Here is a 23,548-nt window from a genome sequence, read left to right as displayed (position 1 = left end):
CTAAGTGGAAATTAAGCGGACCATGTGCGGACTGCAAATCTGATGAACCAGTTCTAATTGCAACTGGTGCTGCTGCATCCTTGATATCAGCACCAAGACTAATCTAGTAGGCTACAGTTTCTCAAAGCACCCTACAGATGGTAGGGTACAATACAGGACAGAATTATTATTTTCTCTTTAAAAGCCGAAGGGTTCCTTTTACTATATTCATTCGATATTTTCCATTTTTCTTTTGTTCCTCTCCAACGTCCTTTGGTTTATATTACAATTCGACCATTGATCTGTAAACTACCGAGTTACCAGATTTATTTTAAACAAGGCCATATACATGGCTTCAGTTGCGTGCTCAAATTTGAGTTAGTATTTACCGACCGACCGACCAACCATCATAGGTGCTGTAGAGATCGATAGAATGCCAAACAGATACAATCAATCAAGTCTTCTCAATCAATTTAAAACAGAAACATTACTGCACCATCATTTTAGCACAATTGTTTAAAATGTTCCATGTTTATTTTAAAACAATAATTTCATAGCACAAAGAAAATAAAAAGAAACTATTCGAATTTGCACTGCTAAAGTTTGTTTTGGTCTACACTAGCAAACTTAGCCTAACCGAGTAAACTTAGCCTAACCTAACAAACTCTATCACACTTTTAGAGTTAATTTGTCTCTGCCAGAAAGTTTACTGGATCATGCTTTCTTGTGTTTCTTCTGCAAAATGACGTTACTCAACGCAGGGTGGCGGTTTGTAATTGGTTTGGTGTAGAGGAGAAGACGGTTTGTCCACTACTGGTGCTGAAGATATTTAGAATAACATGATTTGTATTCTTTGTTTTGTTTTCGGCTTGATTTCAAAATAACAACACCAAATGAAAGTGTACACACAAAGAAAAGAACACTGCACGTGTATAACGCCGTATCGTACGATCCAGTTAGATCGTACAAATTATCTAAAATGAGAAAAAGAGAAGAATTGTACGAATAATTTTGAAAACCCCAAATCATTTATTTATGTGCTGGGTTTGAGTCAGGATTTATTTACACTCGGGTAGGTCTACTATCTTAAACAAATATTCTATCTATGACCGAAATGGAATCAAGATATACAGTGTTATTATTATTTGTATTGCGCTTATTTGCGTAAATTTTAAATGGGAAGATAAAAACAAAACGTCTACTACTCACCTGTTACAGCTTGGCTAACTAATGATCCCATACCAAAGAAACAGTAAGCAACCGACATAGCCTCCGTCGATATACGTTTCCCAAACAACTCTACGCAAACGGGCAGCGAAAGTACCAGGCACAGCGCCCTCGGTATACTGAGACCTGAAATGATATATTTGACAATAATTATGTTACACATCGCCATCAACTGTTGTCACAGATGAGTGAGCTGACGCGCGGACGGCGAATGCTTGACGACGCTCAAACATTACGTTTTTGGTTAGAACGTAAGAGTGAACACTCTTCCCTGATAAAACTTACCTATAAATAACACAGTCACGCACGTGTTCGAAATGTCAAAGGTCAGCAAAATTGAAAGAACACAGAGAAGAAGATTCGAAATCGAAATAATGAATGTGACCGAAACTGGCAGACAACTTGCGATGACTACGAAAACTACTCGCGTAATCAGACTACCAATTCCCATGAAACTCAATGTGCGTGCAATTTCTTCTGACGACATACTTTTCTCATCCATAAAGTTCGCCTGTAAGAACAAAACAAAAACCCAAAACACTGTTTCATTTAGATTTATCCCACAATTGTTTATTTGAAATAGGCCTAAGCATAGGCTACAGATCAACTCAATGTTTGCTGTAGGCTACATTGTAGATAGCCTAGTACACCATGTTAAGTAAGGTTTTATTTTGAAGTACTGTTTGTATTCGCTGTAAATATCTATAGCCTATAATTATGTAATAAGCCTACTTACCGCACTCACAAAGGTGAATGTGATTCCAATTGAAAAAAGAAAAAACATCGGTTGACATATCCAAAAATTAGAACTCTGTAACATAGCCTTTAACAAGATTATTTTGCTAATCTTTTCTTCGCTTAATATTAATTCTTTAATTTTGTTTTCATCATTGAAATCATTATTTTCTTGTTTTGCTTTTAACTCTATCGGCACTGAATGTTTCATTTCATTAGTTATCTCCTTGTCGTATTTGGTGTTTGATATTGAACCATTGCAATTTTTTTTCAATGTTGCCTCTTCTATCTCTAATTCCTGTAACAAGATTATTTTGCAAATTTTCTCCTTGCAGAATGGTAATTCTTTATCTTTAGTCTCTGTTTTCTCACCTTTGAAGTCGTTACTTCTTTGTTTTGCTTTCAACTCTGCTGATACTGGATGGTTTATTAAATTTAACCTTAAATCATTAACCTGGTCGTTTTTGGAGTTTGCGATTGGACCGTACTTACAAGTCTTAGTTTTTGTCAATCTTGGCTTTCCCATTGCTAATGACGCCGTCAATCCGATGCATATTGTGCATGCACCGTACATTCGTAAAGTGTAGAAAAATCCGTAAACCGAAAAGCATTTTTCCAGTAAAGGCGAAGTTATAGCAACACCTGATAAAAGTTAAAAGGAATCAAATCGTTAGATACATACAGTTAAATGTCAAAATAGACGAACACGAAAAAAACACGCTCTGAAATATTGATTATAGGCTAGGTCTGGGCATAGACTTGCCCCAAGTCTGTATTGTTTTTTTTTTTAGTTAGTCCACCATTCGACGTTTCGATATTTGTCTGAAAATACAAGGAGTTTACTAGTTCAAGTAGTATATGTATGAAACGGCATATGTGCCGAAGTATTTATATTTCTAAAATTTTACTAATATATTAAGTCAAAACTCCTTCTGGAACCCAGACTAGCATGGGCGGGCAGTACTTTTTATCTTGTTCGACGCGCTACCACTGCCTGATCGAGCTACACATTTTATGGTTGCGTCTTGACAAACATAATACAAACTTAAAATGAAACTACATGCTATTACTTACCTGCTCCTATTCCCGTGAGAATAGCAACGCATGCTCGGTTGTAACGCTTGCCAGAGAAGTAGAAGACCAGTAGATAGAGTGGAGGAATGTGTACAAAGCTTGATCCTACGCCAAACAATACTCCGTAAGAGAAAATCAAATGGCTAAACTGTGATAAAAAAGTGGATACGACGAGACTTGAACCGCACATTATGGCTCCGACGATGACGACATGTCGGGGGCTACACGCTTGACAGAGAAACGTTGTAAGTGGGGAGGCAATATTGAAAAGTCCAACAGCAACTCCACCAACGATACCTGCAAAATATTGTCAAGCACGTCATCACTCGTTAATTATTGATTTTCCAGGTACTGTACTAGTTATTTAGGCATATCATATGGCGCGCCCAGCTTGCCGCGCCATAATACTATCATGTGCGTTCGAATTTCGTACAAATATTACAAACATTCATTTTAATAATGCGGGCCTATTAACACATATAACACAGATCTAGCTTTGCTGCCGGGGGGTGGGGTGTAGGACTGATCTTCTGATCTGTAAGAACATTTTGTAAAATAGAGCTGCTAGGTCTCCGGATATTGCACTTATACATTGATGTATAAACGAAAAGTCTACCCGCGGACTTATTATAGTTACTCTCGAAATATGAAACCAAATATGTCTCCAGGGATGACCAGCCCTACCATGGTTGGGATGGACCTAAGAAAATGTGAAAAATAGAGTTCAAATACAGGTTCACAAGACAAACATATACACAATATGCTCTACATAGGCCTAAACAAAGTCTTATTACACGTCTTTGGGAATGGATTATAATTTTGTCCTTAGAAAAAATCCTGACATGTGACGGGATTTGAACCTTTGAAACTTGAAACTTGGACCCTTGGAGTGGTAGCCAAGCATCATAACCACCAAGCCACAACTCCACCGTTCGCGCACCCCCCCCCCCCCCACCAACCCAATTTTTTGGTATTCAGATTACGTAGAGATACAATTGACAGTCAGTCAAACTACTACACTACATATTCTGTCTACTAAAAAAATGGCTTTGTTTGTAAAAGATAAAATAATGTTGCCTTGTATGACAGAATAGTATGTGTCAGACGGGGCCCCGTAGGGGAAGTGACGATAGATTAGCCAGCTTTCCGAAAAGAATTTTCAAATTAGGCCTTTGGTTTGTTTGTACAAGTGTTGTTCAATGCAAAAGTAATTTAAGCCTATGAAAAAATATAACCCCTCTCTTCCTGAGACACCCTTTTTTTAAAAGGATTTTTTAAGAGAACAAATTATAAATCGTGAACAAACAAGTAAAGGAGATCATGTTTTAACACACAATGTAATGTCAACCCCAGGCCAAGGATTTCTACTTCTACTATATTTTAGAAAAAATATATATTTAAGATGAATTATTTATCACTTTGTGAATGATGTGGACTAGAATAACAATGGGGCCTCCAGGACACGATGACCTGATCTCAACAACAACAAAAAAAACAAAAAATTAATGTCCAAGGTCAGGTTTTAAGTATAACACGATCGTTGTGTCAATCAATATATGCGAACACTGTACAAACATACGATAAAGTTACTACAGTACTGTGTACTTACCGGTCTCACTGGCCGTTGCATTAAATTGTTCTTGCAGCTTCAGATGGAGAATGTTGTAATTTAATGTGATTCCTAGCACCGACAAATTTAGAGAGAACCCAGCAACAACCAAAGCTAAACCTCTATTTGAATGTGTAAACATTGTCACTTGTCTAAATGTTCAAGGAACATTCTCCATACTCCTACATCCAATCCAGGACTTTTACGCATGCCTAAATATACTACGTCATCATAATGGACTTTGTCCAACCAGTAACATCGCATGAGGGAGCTGTTTGTTTACAGAAATATCTGAACCCGATAAAACTAAAGCAAAAACACTTTCTCTATTTTCTGCAGGCCTTGAAAGGAAATCATTAATCAAACCAGACACCTCTTACCGTATATTAGTCCGATTTTCGTATATTTCTGCTGAATGCAGAGCGTAGTACCAACTCCATTTTTCTTGTGTTCCTCTTCAACCACCACGTCAAAATAAATAATTCATAAAACAAGAATTCGAATCGAAAATAGGTTCATAAATAATATAGGACAGGTTAATAGTACCTGTATTTAAAACATATACTGTGATTATTGCTATATTTTAGCTACTTCGGTATATATTGACTCTATCATGCTTATGTCCGTCTAAAAGCTATAGTAAGTTATGTTTGAGGCTCATCTTCGCATTTTTTCTGAAACGTTTACAATACGACATATATGGCCTGTATACCAGGTACATGACTGAATTATAAGAGTGACCAGATTTATTTAAAAATTTCGTATAGAATGCCAAATGGATACAATCAATCAAGTCTTCTCAATCAATTTAAACAGGAAAATGACTGCATCATCATCAGTGATTTAATGTTTATAATGGGGTTCTTTCTTTTATAGCACAATGATTAACAATTTTACCATTAAAAAAAAAAATCATTTCATCGCACAAAGAAAATAAAAGAAGTTGTCATTGTCTTTACAATACAGTTGTTAGCAAATACACTGGTTTAATATATACGGCTCGTGAGTCAAGCAGCGGCTCGTGAGTCCAGCAGCGGCTCGTGAGCCCAGCAGCGGCAAGTGAGTCCAGCAGCGGTTCTTGAGTCCAGCAGCGGCTCGTAAGTCAAAGCAGCAGCTCGTGAGTCAAGCAGCGGCTCGTGAGTCCAACAGCGGCTCATGAGTCCAGCAGCGGCTCGTGAGTCCAGCAGCGGCTCGTTCACTGAGTTTGCAACATCAGGAGACGGCTGGTACGCATGTCATTTTACCCAATGCGACGCGATGGATCGTCCGAACTGCCACCACTTGTGTGATTGGCCAATTGCGACTCGTGGGACTTTCAGTCAAGCTCTTCTAGTCTAGTCAATTGTAACTATGGCTACAAACATGTCTGTTGAAATATATTAAGCTTAAAAAAGTATAAAATTCTGTTTTTTATTTATATCTAAACGTAGGTAAATTGTCTATGAGGTAGTTTTGTATTTATATATCCTTGCTTTAAAATAATAAAATCTATTATTATCCCTTGTATTGTATTGTCAAAAGCACAAACAGTCCACACAATCAGTTCCGACAAGTGAAAGAATATGAGGCTATTCAGCAGCGTGTTCAGTGATCATGTGATCTTGCAGAAGACTTTAGTAACACAGAAGATAAGGTAAGTCCCTTCCACGGAGAAAAAAACCCATTTTCCCTCCATGGTCCTTCAAACAGGAGTAAAATATATAGTTTAAATTTGGCACGTACGTCAAGACTGGCCAACTCGAGCAAACACCCAAGTTTTTTAAAAGTTTACTAGTGTAGTGGAGATCAGTTTAAAAACACGTTTTCTAAAAGCCTAGTCTACTCAAAGTTTGCTCAATATCATTGTGTAGACTAAACAATTAGTGTGCTTAGTCTACACTAGTAAACTAGCCTAACCTAGTAAACTAGTCTAACCTAGTAAACTAGACTAACCTAGTAAACTAGACTAACCTAATAAACTTTACCAAACTGTTAGAGTTTCTCTCTGTCAGAGTTTACTGAACCATAATTATGTTGTCTATCTTTGTGTTCTTCTGAAAAATGACGTAACTAATTGGTGCTGCAGCAGTTCGGTAACGGTGTGTGTATTGGTTTGGTGTAGAGGAGACGACGGATTGTCCACTGCTGGTGCTGAAGACTTTTAGTATCGTTATCCTTAGTTTTGTTTTTGCCTCGATTTCAAAATAACAACACCAAACGAAATTGTACACACAATGAAGAGCCCACTGCACGTGTATAGCGCCGTATCGTACGATCCAGTTAGATCGTACAAATTATCTAAAATGAGAAAGAGAATTAATTTCATGAATCATTTAGAAAACATCAAGTGGTTCACTAATGTGCTGGGTTTGAGTCAGGATTCATTTACAATCGGGTAGGCCTACTATCTTTAAACAATCTATCTATGGGAAATGGAATCAGATATAGAGTGTTAATTATCAATATTGTTATATACTGTAGGTCTACTTTTGTTTTATTTTTATTTAAAATGTCTACTATATTCACCTGTTACAGCTTGGCTAACTAATGATCCAATACCAAAGAAACAGTAAGCAACCGACACAGCCTCCGTTGATATACGTTTCCCAAATAACTCTACGCAAACGGGCAGCGGAAGTACCATGCACAGAGCCCTCGGTATACTGAGACCTGAAATGATATATTTGACAAAATTTCACACATCGCCATCAACTGTAATTGTCACAGATGAGTGAGCTGACGCGCGTTCTGGTTATAGTGGAAAACAAGACTAGCAGCAACGTATCTTTATAAAACTTACCTATAAATAACAGAATAACAAATGAGTTGGAAATGTCAAAGGTCAGCACAATTAAAATGACACAGAGAAGAAGATTCGAAATCGAAATAATGAATTTTATCGAAACGGGCAGACAACTTGCGATGACAACGAAACCTACGCGCGTAATCAGACTACCAAATCCCATGAAACTCAATGTACGCGCAATTTCTTCTGACGATATACCCTTCTCATCCATAAAGTTCGCCTGTAAGAACAATCAACAAAATTCAAAACACTGTCATTTAGATTATAAATAAGGTTACAAATCAACCTTTGACATAATTGGCAATCTCCATGTATGCTGTATAATGCCCACTAGATAGTACACATATTTGAAGTAATTATTGTATACTGCTGTATTCGCTGTAAATATATATATATATATATATATATATATAATCAAATCAGGCAAAGAACAGTAATTTTAAACCGCCCGGTGATATACTGAAAATTGAATTAATTAATTTGAAACGATAAAGATGAGGAAATCTGTGACAATGAGAAAAAAGTCGCCCCAATCGAGACTCGAACTCGGACCGCCTGCTTGATATGCAGTTGTCCTAACCATTAGACCACTGGGGCTTTCATGGTACATATATATATATAAAAATCCAAAGGCAAATTACTGAAAAAAATGACAATGCTGTGGGTATCAGTGGCTGGATCTCAATGAAGATACAAAATAAAAGCGAAAAGCTAAATCAAAACGAGAAGTAAAACAGCCAGAAAAGTTAGCAGAGCTTTCGGGCAACACTAGCCCTTCATTCATATATTATATATATATAATTATGTAATAAGCCTATCTTACCGCACTCACAAAGCTGAATGTGATTCCAATTGAATAAAGAAAAAACATCGGTTGACATATCCAAAAATTAGAACTCTTTAACATAGCCTTTAACAAGATTATTTTGCTAATCTTGTCTTCCCTGAATTCTATATCTTTAATTATATTTTCATCATTAAAATCATTATTTTCTTGTTTTGCTTTTAACTCTATCGGCACTGAATGTTTAATTTCATTAGTTATCTCCTGGTGATCTTTGGTGTTTGATATTGAACCGTTGCAATTTTGTTTCAATATTGGCTTTTCCATCTCTAATTCCTGTAACAAGATTTTTTTGCTAGTTTTCTCTTCGCAGAATGGTAATTCTTTATCTTTAGGCCTATTGGTCTCTGTTCTCTCATCTTTGAAATCGTTACTATCTTGTTTTTCTCTTAACTCTGCTGATACTGAATGGTTTATTAACTTTAAACTTAAATCATTAACGTGGTCGTTTTTTGCGTTTCCGATTGGGCCGTACTTGCAAGTCTTAGTTCGTGTCAATCTTGGCTTTCCCATTGCTAATGACGCCGTCAATCCGATGCATATTGTACATGCACCGTACATTCGTAAAGTGTAGAAAAATCCGTAAACCGAAAAGCATCTTTCCAGTAAAGGCGAAGTTATAGCAACACCTGATAAAAGTAATTAAATCGTTAGATACATGTAGGCCTACTTGTATACATGAAATGTCAAAATAGACGAACACGAAAAAACATCGGTAACACAAGCTCTGAAATATTGATTAGGGCCGGACCGAATTTTGTCTGAAAATACAAGGCGTTTACAAGTAGTATACGTATGAAACGCCATATGTGCCAAATATTTATCTTTTTACTAATATATCAAGTCAAAACTCCGTTTGGAACCCAGACTAGCCTGGACAGTACTGTTTATCTTGGTCGACGTGCTGCCACTGCCGGAATGTGTGCAGCGGGATTATAAATAATGATGATCGTGTTACTGATAGCCTACATCCAGGCCATTCCAGCACATGGTTGCGTCTTGACGAAAATAATACAACTCCAAATAAAACTACATTGAATTACTTACCTGCTCCTATTCCCACGAGAATAGCAACGCATGCTCGGTTGTAACGCTTTCCAGAGAAGTAGAAGACCAGTAGATAGAGTGGAGCAATGTGTACAAAGCTTGATCCTACGCCAAACAATACTCCGTAAGAGAAAATCAAATAGCTAAACTGTGATAAAAGAGTGGATACGACGAGACTTGAACCGCACATAACGACTCCGGCGATAACGACAAGTCGGGGGCTACACACTTGGCAGAGGAACGTTGAGAGTGGGGAGGCAATACTCCAAAGTCCAACAGCAACTCCACCAACTATACCTGCAAAATTTGTTTTTAAATAGTAGTGAGGCAAGACAAGCACGTCATCACTAATTATTGATTTTTCAGGTACTGACGTAGTATTTGGGTATATCATATAGGCCCAGCTTGGCGCGCCATACTATCAGGTGCGTTCGAATTGCACCGACGATCGTTATATTACTAAGTAGAATGTGCCATGGATTGTGTTTATTACAAATACAAACATTCATCTTAATAATGCGGGCCTATTACCCAGTACACATAATATAACACAGATATATAGCTTGGCTAAAAAATGCATGTAATATTTTTGTGCGGCAGCCAGCAGCCAAATTATTTTGTTCGCTATGATCACAGCCCCTTTTTGTTGAAAAGAGGCAAACATAGGTACGGTGTAGGCTGGTTGCTGTCTGGCGAAAATTGTAAATGCGGGACTGATCTGTAAGAAAATTTTGAAAAATAAAGCTGCACTTATAAATTGATATATGAAACGATATTATAAGTCTACAGAATCAGCCCACCATGGTTGGGATGGACATAAGAACATTTTGAAAAATATAGTTGCTAGATCCCCGGAAATTGGATTATAGGCCTATACTTGGATATAATATGAATCAACATATGAGACGGTCTTCGAGACCAGCCGTATTAACTATTATGTTTGGGGCTTAGCTATTTTGAAAAAAATAGGGCTGATGGGTCCCCGGAAATTGCAGTACATTAAAATATGAAACGAAATTAGGTTTACATGACCAGCTCTTAAAGTTAGGCTGAGCTAGAACACTTAGAGCTGCAGGTCTTCATAAATTGCAATTATACTTTGAAAATGTCAGGCCTAGAGGCCTAAAAAATGAACCTTTTGCTCTTCCCACATCCCCCATTTGCGATTCAGATTTGTAGGGATACAATGACAGTCAGTCAAACACGAGGGGCCCTGATTTTTAGAAGAGGAGAAGGGGATGCCGGGCGACGTCTGACACACTACATATTCTGTCCTTCAAAACCCATGGTTTGTAAAAGATAAAATTAATGTTGGTTTTTGTAAGACAGAATAGGTTTGTGTGTCGGACGGCGCCCCGTAGGGGAAGTGACGATATATTAGCCAGCTTTTCCGAAAAGAATTTTCAAATTAAACTGCTTGATTTATTGGTACAAATGTAATTTAAGCCTGTAAAAAGTATTATTAATATAATATAAAACACCTAAATAAATTCCTCGTTGCAATATAACCTTTCATCATTCACTTCATGATGCCATTGTATACAATAGAATAGAACCCTCCCTCGAGACACCCTTTTAAAAGGACTTAATTATACCGACACAATCAACCCTCAAACAAGCGAGGCGATCATGTTTTACCATGTAATGTCAACCACATGGCAGGGGATCCCTACTACTTCGACTATTTTTTTGAAACAAATATATTTAACATAACATAGCAAATGTTCAGGTCAGGTTGTCAGTATGCATCAACATAACAAGTGCGAGGTCAACTTGACATAGTTTTTATGTCCGTCCTGGCGTGCCATACATGTGACAATCAGGGATGTATTTTTACCTCCCTGGACAAGACAACATACCATACTTACCGGTCTCACTGGCCGTTGCATTAAATTGTTCCTGCAGCTTCAGATGGAGAATGTTGTAATTTAATGTGATTCCTAGCACTGACAAATTTAGAGAGAAACCAGCAACAACCAAAGCTAAACCTCTATGTGAATTTGTAAACATCGTGTTCATGAATCATTCGTGCTTCAGTATTACATAATTTACATTGTCGCTTTGTCTATTGTTCAAGGTGGTATACCTCCAACCCAGGACTTCTTCTACGCATGCCTAAATACATACTACGTCATCATAATGAATTTTGTTCAACCAGTAACTATCTGTTTTTTTCATCATCCCACAACAACAGTGGTCGAAAGTAGATACGCGCCACTGATTGTATACATCGCATGAGGGAGCTGTTTAAAAATCTGAAAGCAACAGTATTGAATTTTCTAGGATAGGTTAAAGTGGTGCTCCATCCAGAAAATGTCTCTTTTTCATACATTTCAATCATCCCTCATACCTCATATTTGTTTATATTTGTTTTCAATATGTACGATTTTCTAGCCTTTTCGCGACTTGTAATTTCCTATTCTTTTACATGCAAAAGAAGGGGTAAATTTGAATAGGCCTAATCCTAAACTAACAATTTCAATTTCTTCACAAAAACAAATCTTTGTATGTAATTTTTCCATACCTTTCTATTTCTGGTATTTTATTGAGTATACATTTTTTTACTCGGGGTACCCGAGTCTAGGACTCTTTTTCTCCTCCTCCATCTGGACACTATTGAGTAAAAAGTGCGATTTATAAAGTACTACTCCTCCCTTATTCGTTGTAGTATTGAGCTGGGATTTGGCATGAATATACTACAGGGACGTCCTCAAAGCTATAGAGCCGGATTTTTTAATTTCAAACCGGATGCAGCCATATGACGTCTCGAAGCTGGTACCATATAGCCGTATTTGGTAGTGAGGTTATTTATGTGTATGTGACGTTACATCCGGTCTTATGGCGTCATTACAGCTTCTATTGCTGTACGCCGAGTATCGCACATTCGTGCTTGTTTTTTTAAAGAATAAAGAACTTTTCAGTTTTAAAAATATATAAAATCGTTATTTCTGTCTTTGCTTCATTTTCCTCAACTTCAAAACAGTAACACCAAACGAAAGTCCACATACAAAGTAGAGTACACCATATGCATATAGGGCCGTATCGTACGACCCAGTTAGATTGTACAAGGCATCTAAAAAGAGAAGATGAAAGGTAAATATAATTAATTTTGGTTTGCTGCACAAATCAATATAATTAATGGTATCAAGTTCAAAGTACAACCACGTAATAGGTCTCTGGACTGTTGAGTTTTTAAACTTTTTGATCAGTATGCTATGATCGTCCTTAGGAGGTTCAGCAGTTATTTTCGAAGAATATTTTTAAAAACCCCCAAATGCCTAATAAGGTATATCAGTTTTTGTAATATTCAATTTTATTTTCATAAGATGCATCATTGTGTAATAACATGAGATTTTTGTTTAAAAAAGAATGGACTTATGCTGGAGAAACTTAAATAAGCCCATAGGGCTTTAATGCTAGTTCCATCAGAAAAAAATAATTCAAAAAGTATATATAATAAATGTTATAACATGATATGTATACATAATAATAAATAAGGAGTAGGGCATACTGTAAATTTATTTACCTGTTAGACCTTGGCTCACAAATGCCCCTACACCAAAGAAACAGTAAGCCACCGAATAAGCCTCCATCGATATATTTTTCCCAAACAATTCGACGCAGATGGGCAGTACAAGTACCAAGCAGAGATCCCTCGGTACACTGAGACCTGCAGACAGAATTGACAACACGGGCATCAAATGAGATTCATAGTTTTCGCTCTACCAGTAACAAAACGTAATTACTGTAATTTTGTAATTCTTTTTTCTTGTTCATGCATTTTGATTGTATTTTGTTAAATTCTATACTTTTGATATTGATTTTGATGTTTTTATAATTACTGTTAGGATGCACTACCGATTGGTTTGTGCCGCTATTGCAAAAGCGTCAATCCAAATAAAGTTATTATTATTATTATCTTTAAAATGTTTATGTCACACTTTGGTTATTGTCATTATAATCTGTCACTAGAATATTTAACTTTGGCTGATAGATTTCTAATATGAGACTGTTCCAATACCACCGGGTCTAACCACCCAATCTAAAATGGGCAAGTTGTATGAACTACTTTAATTTGCTGTTGATAAATTGTTTTCTATATTAAAACTGTTAAAATACGTAATTCTGATAAGCCCTGGGTTACCCACGCCTTGATGCGATCGAGAGATCTCATTGACAAGAGACAAGTTACCTTCAATAAAGTTGAATGGAAGAGGCTTAGTTAGAAATGCGATTAAGAGGGAAATACAGTAGTTAAGCATAAATCTATTATTTTATTTTAGTACAGTAATCGTGTTAAAAAATTCAACGGTATTCACAGCCACGAGTGTGGGCATTCGCAGATTATAAGTCAATTGCTAATTCTGTTAATAATAAATCAATGTAATGTTCATATATTTAAGACCTTTTTCAAACTATCGGTATTGCCAATTTTATATAAATCATAAATTCTCCACCATTAACTGTCAGCTCCCTTTCTTAGATTTAGAAAAGCTCCCGGCTTATCTTCGTGTCAGCGATTCTTTTGTTTTTTTTTTCGCAATATTAAATTTTAGAGATTATGACTGTGTTTTAGTGAGATTTTGTGTATATTTGTAGAATTACTTACAATTTGGCCTCTGGCCACGATATGTTAATCATTTTATATGGATTATTATATTATAATAGAGTGAATATATAGGCCTATACATGTCATTACCACCACTAGTCGTCGTCAACTTAATTATTGCCATAAAATAGTCATTTTTCGTCGACATCACGTTCATCTTCTGTTCGTTTCATGTCATGTCATGTCATGTAACCTATATAAATTTACCTATAAATAACACAGTCACACACGTGTTCGAAATGTCAAGGGTCAGAAAAATTGAAAGAACACAGAGAAGAAGATTCGAAATCGAAATAATGAATGTGATCGAAACTGGCAGACAACTTGCGATGACCACGAAAACTACGCGCGTAATCAGACTCCCAAATCCCATGAAACTCAATGTGCGCGCAATTTCTTCTGAAGATATACCTTTCTCATCCATAAAGTTCGCCTGTAAGAACAAAAAAAAAACATATAGGGCGCTAGGACCTATGTATGTTTAATTTACTTACGTACCGGTAATAGCAGTGACAATACTTACCGCACCCACAAAACTGAATGTGATTCCAATTGAATAAAGAAGAAACATCGGCTGACATATCCAAAAATTAGAACTCCTTAACATTGTCTTTAACAAGATTATTTTGCTAGTTTTCTCTATGCTGAAATTCAATTCGTCATCTTTATTAATTTCAGCATCATTATTTGCTTGTATTGCTTCCAGCAACTCTGTTGACACTGGATGGTTAATTTCGTTATTTCTAACCTGGTCGTCGTTGGTGTTTGAGATTGAAACGTTGCAATTTTGTTTCAATGATGGCTTTCCCGTCTCTAACAAGATTAGTTTGCAAGTTTTCTCCTCGCAGAATGTTAATTCTTTATATTTACATGTTTCTGTTTTCTGATCTTGTTTCGACTTCAACTCTGTTGACACTGAGCAGTTTATTTCGTTAGATATAGCTGGCCTAACCTGATCATCTTTAGTGTTTGATTGCACCTTTGTATATTGTGTCAATGTTGGTTTTGCCATTGCTAATGACGCCGCCAATCCGATGAATATTGTGCATGCACCGTACACTCGTAAAGTGTTGAACATTCCATAAATCGAAAAGCATTTTTCCAGTAAAGGCGAAGTTATAGCAACACCTGATAAATGAATAAAATGAAAAGATTTCTATTTAAATAAACAAATTTCAAATATTTCAGAATAATGTCCGGATGTAGTTACCTGCTCCTATTCCTGTGACAACAGCAACGCATGCTCGGTTGTAACGCTTTCCAGAGAAGTAGAAGACCAGTAGATAGAGTGGAGGAATGTGTACAAAACTTGATCCTAAACCAAACAATACTCCGTAGGAGAAAATCAAAATTTTGGCCTGCGACAAAAAGGTAGACACGATGAGACTTGATCCGCACATGACGACTCCGACGATTACGACATGCCGAGGGCTACACACTTGACAGAGAAACGTTGTGAGTGGGGAGGCAATATTGAAAAGACCAACAGCAACTCCACCAGCAGTACCTGCAATATAAGTTTCGTATTTATATGTTTTAAAGAGTTTGATTTAGGTGGGAACCAATTTAAAATTAAGAAGTGACAAATAATCAAATTATTAAATATCAAATTAATATTCTATTTGATTTAATTTGATATTTAATAATTTGATTAACGGTGGTGATTATAAATCTTCCCCTCTCTGTTGCACGATTGATTTGGTTCCTACATTCTAGCCGAGAGTTTGTCTGATGTTGATTGGTAGTTTGTGCAATAATAATATTATTATATTATTTCTTATGCAAGTTGGTGTTAAGCTTTGAGTAGTTTCCTTTAGCTATATTTTATCACCTTTTGTCAATGATATGTTTATGTTGTTTGTTGGCAATAAATCAGTTATAATACACCATTCCAATCTATGCCTCTACTGCAGTCCCCCACACTTTAAGTATGCCTAACTAGTTTGTTATGATAATGGTAAATTATCAGTTAGTTATTATTTATTAATATTCCAGAGTGGAACAACAATTCTTCGTTTCAGTAATTGCTTCTGAGAATTTTTTAGGTTTCGAGAATCAACAACCAGAAAAATATTATTCACATTTTTTTCGGATTTTAAATGGAGAAGAGCCCTGGTTTATATGCGTCACTAAACAAATATATTACTTCTTTCCATTTTTTCTTTCCTCAAAAGATCGACAAAGCATAAAATCAATAAACCGAGGAGCAGCAAAGTTGATAAAGTTCTTTTGAATGAAGAAAAAATCATGAAGGCTAAAAATAACAATGAATAAAATAATACAGTACCAATCTCACTAGCCGTTGCATTAAATTGTTCTTGCAGCCTCAGATGAAGAATGTTGTAATTTAATGCGATTCCTAGCGCACACAAATTTAGAAAGAAACCGGCTACAACCAAAGCTAAACCTCGATGTGAATTTGTATACATTATAATTCAACAAGATCCACCACTTTACTGTCTGTCTGTCTGTCTGTCAATTGTCTGCTCTCTTGATTTATCATTTTAGCAATAGGCGGTGGTGAAGAGATAGCGTCACTGATTATTTAATACATTGAGGGAGCTGTTTATTTAAAAAATCTGACATTTTTTGGTAAATTGAGTATGATCTTTTTTAGATATTAACAGATTAATTTATTAATTAGTTCATGTCTGAAATTGTTTACATTTCCAATTTGAACTCTACAGGATACTATTAATATACTATCATATTTAAGCAGAGACAAACTGTCTCCTCTCTGTATGCCTATGTAGAACGATAATAATACAGTATTGTGCTATTATTATTAAGTTTCTTTCTTAAATTAAAATTTCCATTAATTTCTTGTAATCATTATCTTTTGCTGTTTTTTTTTGTTCGTCCATATATCTTGCTTAAATCAGTCTCAATTTATTTTATTTCATCCTCAGTAAAAAGGAAAATATAATATATTTTACACTTGAATATTATTCAAGTGTAATTTCATAGAATATAAAAATATATAAAACATTAGGTTAAAACACATTTTACTAAAATATAAAACATCAAAATGGTATATACAGACAACATTATACGTCCAAATCTGATGGAATACGACGGTACAAATGAATACAAATATCTCTTTGTCAGACTATTGCATGGTCTCAGCAAGTTAAGTCATTTTTTGATCTCATTTTATATAGTATAGGCCCCATATAATATAAAGGATCATTTAAATCTTCACATATTTTCGTGGCCTTAGTACGGTAACTATAAGTTTGTTACATAGGTTAACCATGGAGCTATTAAATAGCTCCATGGGTTAACTAAATAAGTGATCCGGCCCGCTATAGTATATACATTTGTAATCTGGTTTTCGCTCATTTCGCCAGTGAAGTGAAGTTCTTTCGAAAATCAATTATTTCTTTGCTTTTCTTTTCATTTAGCAGAGGTAATTTACCTTAGACCTACACCAATTGCATTAATCTCATAATGATATTCTGTTTCACACTCTACTCTTTAATAGGCCAACTCATGGCGGTGTCATCGGCATATTATTTTAAGTGTTAAGTGTTAATATGTTATTAATTATCGACTTACAGTGATTGGTGGAGAGTATAAATAAGGGGGGGGGGGGGGGGGGTGTTAAACACATCCTGGTGGTGATCCAATGTTAGTACAGATCATACGATTTATAAAGATACCTTCGTTTCCTAAATGATTTGTATTCGATATGTTATAATTAAATTATAAATAATTCATAATTCATAACAATATTAATTCCAACGCAATTTGGCTTTAAAATAGCCTGTTTATTCAATATAAATGGTTATAGTATGTAGATTACAAATAAACATCTGATTAAGAATTGCTAACGGATATTTATTGTTTTAAATTACAGTTTAGATAAATACATTCCAATTATGTGACATTAAAATGGAACATATTGCCTCACAAAAAATGTAGAAAAAAATATAATTTTCAAGGCGACAACATATCGTTGTTTTTCAACGTAAATTGTGAAGATTGTTGTCCTGTCGCTCACCCGGATAAAAAACATGACTAGATAATCTATGACCTTGACATATATCTCACCCAATATGTGAGCAAGGGAGGCCGCTGGGTAGGCCTATATAAGGTGCACATGGGGTGAACACATAAGCAAGCTTCTCTCAGGGGCGGTCCAGTTAGGCCTACTTGTTCATAACAAAAATTTCAGTGAAGCAGAAATCAGGTGTTTGACGGGATTTTCCTTTGTCTTAGCGCTGTGAAATTAAATTGAGGCGCCAACAGGATTGTTCAGGAATGTTTTTAACGCCAATAGGCGTGGTTTCAGGCTTCATTGAGATGCAACGCAAGGGATAAAAAAATAAATAATATCTAGATTTATAAATCACAATCCCAGGTCTCCTGGCAGTAGACGTGGTAAAAATGACCGCTTTTAGTAGTTCGGTTAATTTATCTTGAAATGACGTTTTTATCATGCCTTTTTAATTCTTTAAAGATCCAAATTAAAATGAAATTAAGATCAATTTTATATTACCTGTTTACTCTTTATTTTATGTAAAATAAGAACGGAAATGTTACTTTGTTGTCTTGTCTATATACAATAAATATACTGTACTGCAACTGTGTAATTTGCCGGTAGCATTTGCAGTTACAACTATTGGAACATCTGCTTCACACGAAAAGTTAGGCTACACAAATTTCAAATGGCACCTCTGTCGTCCCATAGTTGTAAAACTATTCATACATTGCAAAATGTTGTGAAACAGCGTGCGCGACAGAAATAATTAAATAACTTTTGTTTCTTGACATGTATTTATTTACTTGAAGGAGGGCAGATAAGTATGGCAGGCGTTGCAGAACCACTGGGTTCAAATGTGAATAAACTAGAAAAATCGGAACAATATCCAAAACGCAAATATGAATGTGAGTATGTTAGCCTAGGCCTAGCCCTCCCTTTTGTGTTCTCTTTACTAGGCCGCGCGCCGCCCGAGCCGGGACGATTCGGGCAGGTGAGACGATTCGGCCCAAATAAACATAATTGTATCGATATTGCCAATGTTGATATAATATATAAAATAAATTACAAAAAATGTAATTTTATATGCAATTATTTTTTGAAAACTTAGTTTTTTCGTGAATTCTCCAAACGGCCAACAGATTTGATTGTTTACAAATATTTTATTGCATAACCGATTTATCATATTCATAGAGTCATAAAACTCATAGTCTCTCTGAAGACAAGGTTTGGGAAAAAAAGTCTGCTTATAAAAATCAAAGCCGATAAAATATAAATGGGGTAGCCTAGGTCATAGATAGGCTGTTTCAGACAATGTAGCGAAACAAACCAGCCGCAGCTGAAGATTACTGAATCGGAATCATTCATTATTTAAATTAATTAAGTTACAGAATCATACAAAATTAACACTTTTAACATTTTTTGTTTATAGATTTAGATCACACAGCAGATGTCCAGTAAGTAAACAAAAAAACTCATTTTGTCATGGCTGCCCACAGCAGAACAAATAGCCTACCGACACTACAGTACTACTAACTAGCGCCATTAGGCCTAGATTAATAAATAAAAACAGGCCTAGTTATGCCGCCTAGTATTTTATTGTTTTTGATCAACCTAATTTTAATTTTCTTACAGACTACACTCGTGTATCCTTTTTAAAGCAGACACTTCATTGGATTACAGCTATGGAAACAGGGTTTAACCATGGAGGTATAAAATAATACCTCCATGGTTTAACAGTGTTCTATATTTGAGAAAATCAATAGAGGGGGCTATCGATTTGCGATGACCTGGTCGTTGCTTAGACCTAGTAGTCAATGAATCTATATGTATGCAATGTACTGAACTATATTCCTAGGTCATCGCAAATGGAAAGCTCTCTTTCATCTGATAAATGTGCGATATAAAATTTAAAAATAAAATACTAAATGCCTGAAAATTGCTGAGCAAAAATTAGATAATGAAAAAGTATGTAAAGTTATAAACTTAACCCATAACATATAGGGGGAGATTCACTTGAAGAATCCTTTGAACAGGTAAATCTTTTCACATTGGTATAATGAACATTTTATTAGAAATATCGAACTGCTTCCTAAATATAACTTAACCTAACCCTCTAAATAATCTCTCTCACTATAAAGTAAAAAGAAGTGACTCATGGGATTCGAACCCAATACTGTACATCTACATGCAATTTACACTTATGGTAGACCAGACCCCTAACTATGGAAAGCACACAGTTACAGACAAGCGGAAAACATTCCTGGAAACTAATACTTTGGTATAATGTCCTATACAAATATAATCACAGTTCATTGTAACAAATGTTAAGATTTGTTTTAGGTTGCAATGGCAATGTTCGGATACATGACGGAGATTGATACAGTAGAGGTTAAGCAGAGCAAGTCCATTGAGGCAGAAGGTACAATTCTCTCAAATTATTGACAGACATGATGCATCAAAGACACAGCCAAATAAGTAGATCTTTAAGTCTTGTTAAACCTAAACATTATAAATACAATTGTATAATATATATTGCATTTAATATTTTTAAACTGTAGCTGCACTGACGAGATCTAATAAGATGAAAACAGTAATGGATAATTGGACATTACACTGTATATTTATATTTTAATTATTTATAAAAATAGAAATTGTTTCTTAAGTCTACACTATCAAACTAGTTTGACAAAAAAAAGTGTGATGTGCCCAAATACGGTTGTGACATGCCAAAATATGGTAGTGATATGACATCATCATGTCCATATATGGTAGTGTCAATACATTATATCAGTATATACATTTGATAGTGTAGACAGAGCTTTATTAATAATTGAATTCTTTTACAGGGTATGATTTGTTATCTTTGCTTTTCCATTTTCTGGATGAGTTTTTGTTCTTATTCTCCGCCGATCCTTTTTTTATACCAAGGGTAAGTAATCCATTTCAATTAAAATAATTTAAGGGATATATAATACAACACATCTCATGGATGGAGTGAATATATACATTGGCAAACAGAGAAACTTAAAGCCCCATTCCCTACGTTTTTTAGATCTAATTTAAGATCACAAACTATATTTAATGTAAAAATAATACTATATGGTCCTATTGCGATAACTTTTTTCGTCTTTAAACGGTTAAAAATGTGAAAAATAAATCGATTTTAATAATTATAGCGGCCCGCTATAAATCCCAAAATGCATTGCGCGCGGATTGATATTGTTGTTTTTCACCTGTAATTCGCCCACTTTTCGATCGATCGTGAAGCCAAAACAAATGGAAGACTCCTAACTTTTCAGCGAAAATACCGGGTTTTCCCCAATTTGTATCAACGGAGTCTGGCAAAAATAGAAAGACAATTAATGCAGCAACTATACAACGTCAGGCTAGCAGGCTAGGTATATAGCTAGCGTACGATGTTCGTACGTTACCGATGTTTACCAGCTAGGCCTACAAAACTAAGCCTAGCTAGGCTAGGCCTGAGACCGTCCACGAGAGGTCGATCGCCGCGAGCTACTTAGGTAGTGCATTGTTTCTCACTTTTTATCATAATTTACCATAAAACGTACATTTAAGACAAGGAATGACATGGTTTAATGTTTTTAAAGTGATATATATGTATTATTTTCCAAAAAACGTCCAAAATTGCAGGGAAGGGGTCTTTAAGCGCTGTAATCAAGTACTGTACTGTATAAACAGGGAAAATTCTGAGAATATACATACTTAAATCGTTTTATTTACATTTTGTTTTTGCAGAAAGTACAAATAGTGGAGTTTGACAAGACAAATTTCAAGATACAAGCAATAGGGTATAATTATGACTTAAATGTTTCAAATAGCCACAAAACAATACCAGTTTATTTGAACCAGTTATTGTTAGATATATCACTTTCATTGATAAGAATGGAAAACCTGCTGAGCAAGGACGGATTTGATTACAGCATTTGATATTTTTATCTTTTCAGGTTTGGTGAAACCTTTGACCTTAGCAAACACCCTCAGGTAGGTATTTAAAAACCCTCTAAATATAATGGACTAAGCGATAAGGTCATATTAAGGTCAAGAAAACAATGGGAGACTTCACTATAATACTTTATCGTTGTTATGGTGTCCACCATTATTTTACTAGCCAATCCATTAAGTTGGCTAGTATAATATGCAACAATGGCAGCCCTTAGAATGTACTGAAATCGTCACTATACAATGATACTGTACTACTTATTATTATTTTAGTCGGAGACCTAAACTTTTACAACTAGGTTTTTCCATAGTTTCTGCCTGCAGCTCTGTCACAAACTCTTTTACAATTCTTTCAGGGAACAGAAGTGAAGGCAATAACTTATTCGAATATGCAAATTCATACTGATCGAACGACCAATGATATACATGTCATCATTGATATTTAATGACATTTGAAATGTAGTGAACAATTATGAGGTGTAAAAACCAGGTGGCTGGTACAGGTGGTGTAGCTGCTGAGCATAGGGAGAATGTCTGTTAAATCCAATACCCTTTTTACATCTGCAACAAGTTATCAAAGTTGCGCAGTGTGATGGAAATTTTGTGGAAATCTCCAGAGAATTCAAAGAAAAACATTGTACATTATGCAAATAAGAATTAAATTTTGCATGTATGAAAATTTAATTGAAGACATCAAAATATGTTACAATTTATGCAGTGTGAAAAGGGTACAAGTGTCATTAGAAGTACATACAGTACAATATATATATATGAGTATTAGTCATTAGAAACAAACTACCAATAAGACAGTTTCAAATTGAAAACAAATTGAAATTGTGCAATAGTTTACTTAAAACAAGTTATGTGTGCTCAATTGTTGACACCTTTTTACAAAAAAATATTTATATACTGTAATAAAATTCTTTGGCTATAAACATGGTTATGAGTGCCTTCATTATCAACTTGTACTTTTCAATAATGAAATACAAACACAGCATATAACTAGACATGAAACTCGTCACTTAGACGAGTTAGTTATCCGCACGACAAACGCCACGTGCACGTCATACGTTGGAATATTGCACACAGAAAAAGATTATGGCATTATGACCTGAACTGAAGAATATGATATGTTTTAATGCGTCATATAGTACTGTATACACAATCAATCGTTCGATTTATATAGCGCCATTCCAACATTCATTGCTCATGGCGCTGTAGACAAAATCAGAAAAGGCGAGTTTTGAGTAGTGACTTAAAGTGACTCAATAATGATGTGTGTTTAATGTTCAAGGGTAGGTGAAATAGAATAATCTGTATACATATCACATACAGTATAGAATAGGTGAAATTATGGGACTCGCTATTTATTCCAATTTTTAACACGTCAACTGTTTCAAAATGAAAAGCAAAGGTAGCAATTTCGGAAGGAAATTATCTCAGCAAAAAAACATTAACGTGTAGAAGAAATTTGAATACGTGAAATATCAATGCACGATCTTTTAAATGTAAATGAACTATGACGCAAAAGATAAAAATACGACTTTTTAAAGTCAAGTGGCCATATGACGTCACATCATCCGATTGGCAATATGTTCACATGAATTTGTATCTACAATCCAATAGCTTCCAGAAAATGTTTTAATCATGATGATCACATTTTATTCTTACGAGCTATTACAGAGCAGTGTAAG

At 35.3% G+C, this 23,548-nt stretch overlaps 4 protein-coding genes across 4 annotated transcripts; 1 reads left to right on the top strand and 3 right to left on the bottom strand.

Moving 5' to 3' along the window:
- Positions 1–313: 313 nt before the first annotated feature.
- Positions 314–5,081, bottom strand: LOC140055148 (uncharacterized). The gene is made up of 6 exons (XM_072100413.1): positions 4,625–5,081; positions 3,016–3,312; positions 1,943–2,583; positions 1,492–1,717; positions 1,189–1,332; positions 314–953 (listed from the first exon to the last, which is right to left on the bottom strand). The coding sequence occupies exons 1-6, from the start codon at positions 4,764–4,766 to the stop codon at positions 790–792; spliced, it is 1,614 nt and encodes a 537-aa protein (XP_071956514.1). The 5' UTR covers positions 4,767–5,081; the 3' UTR covers positions 314–789.
- A 915-nt stretch (positions 5,082–5,996) lies between these two features.
- LOC140055224 (uncharacterized) lies at positions 5,997–11,508 on the bottom strand. Its single transcript, XM_072100536.1, has 6 exons — positions 11,169–11,508; positions 9,301–9,597; positions 8,233–8,882; positions 7,404–7,629; positions 7,130–7,273; positions 5,997–6,901 (listed from the first exon to the last, which is right to left on the bottom strand). The coding sequence occupies exons 1-6, from the start codon at positions 11,317–11,319 to the stop codon at positions 6,780–6,782; spliced, it is 1,590 nt and encodes a 529-aa protein (XP_071956637.1). The 5' UTR covers positions 11,320–11,508; the 3' UTR covers positions 5,997–6,779.
- Positions 11,509–11,841: 333 nt separating this feature from the next.
- Positions 11,842–16,338, bottom strand: LOC140044787 (uncharacterized). Its single transcript, XM_072089450.1, has 6 exons — positions 16,197–16,338; positions 15,120–15,416; positions 14,433–15,037; positions 14,117–14,342; positions 12,827–12,970; positions 11,842–12,373 (listed from the first exon to the last, which is right to left on the bottom strand). Exons 1-6 carry the CDS (start codon positions 16,336–16,338, stop codon positions 12,243–12,245), a joined length of 1,545 nt encoding a protein of 514 aa, XP_071945551.1. The 3' UTR covers positions 11,842–12,242.
- A 2,271-nt stretch (positions 16,339–18,609) lies between these two features.
- LOC140049821 (protein archease-like) lies at positions 18,610–22,833 on the top strand. Its single transcript, XM_072094772.1, has 9 exons — positions 18,610–18,799; positions 19,324–19,348; positions 19,527–19,537; positions 19,896–19,927; positions 20,235–20,313; positions 20,741–20,823; positions 21,651–21,703; positions 21,860–21,896; positions 22,211–22,833. Exons 1-9 carry the CDS (start codon positions 18,718–18,720, stop codon positions 22,298–22,300), a joined length of 492 nt encoding a protein of 163 aa, XP_071950873.1. The 5' UTR covers positions 18,610–18,717; the 3' UTR covers positions 22,301–22,833.
- The last annotated feature ends 715 nt before the right edge of the window (positions 22,834–23,548 follow it).

Source organism: Antedon mediterranea, chromosome 1 (genome assembly GCF_964355755.1).
Source record: "Antedon mediterranea chromosome 1, ecAntMedi1.1, whole genome shotgun sequence".
NCBI lineage: Eukaryota > Metazoa > Echinodermata > Crinoidea > Comatulida > Antedonidae > Antedon > Antedon mediterranea.
This window is presented reverse-complemented; position numbering and strand designations above follow the sequence as displayed.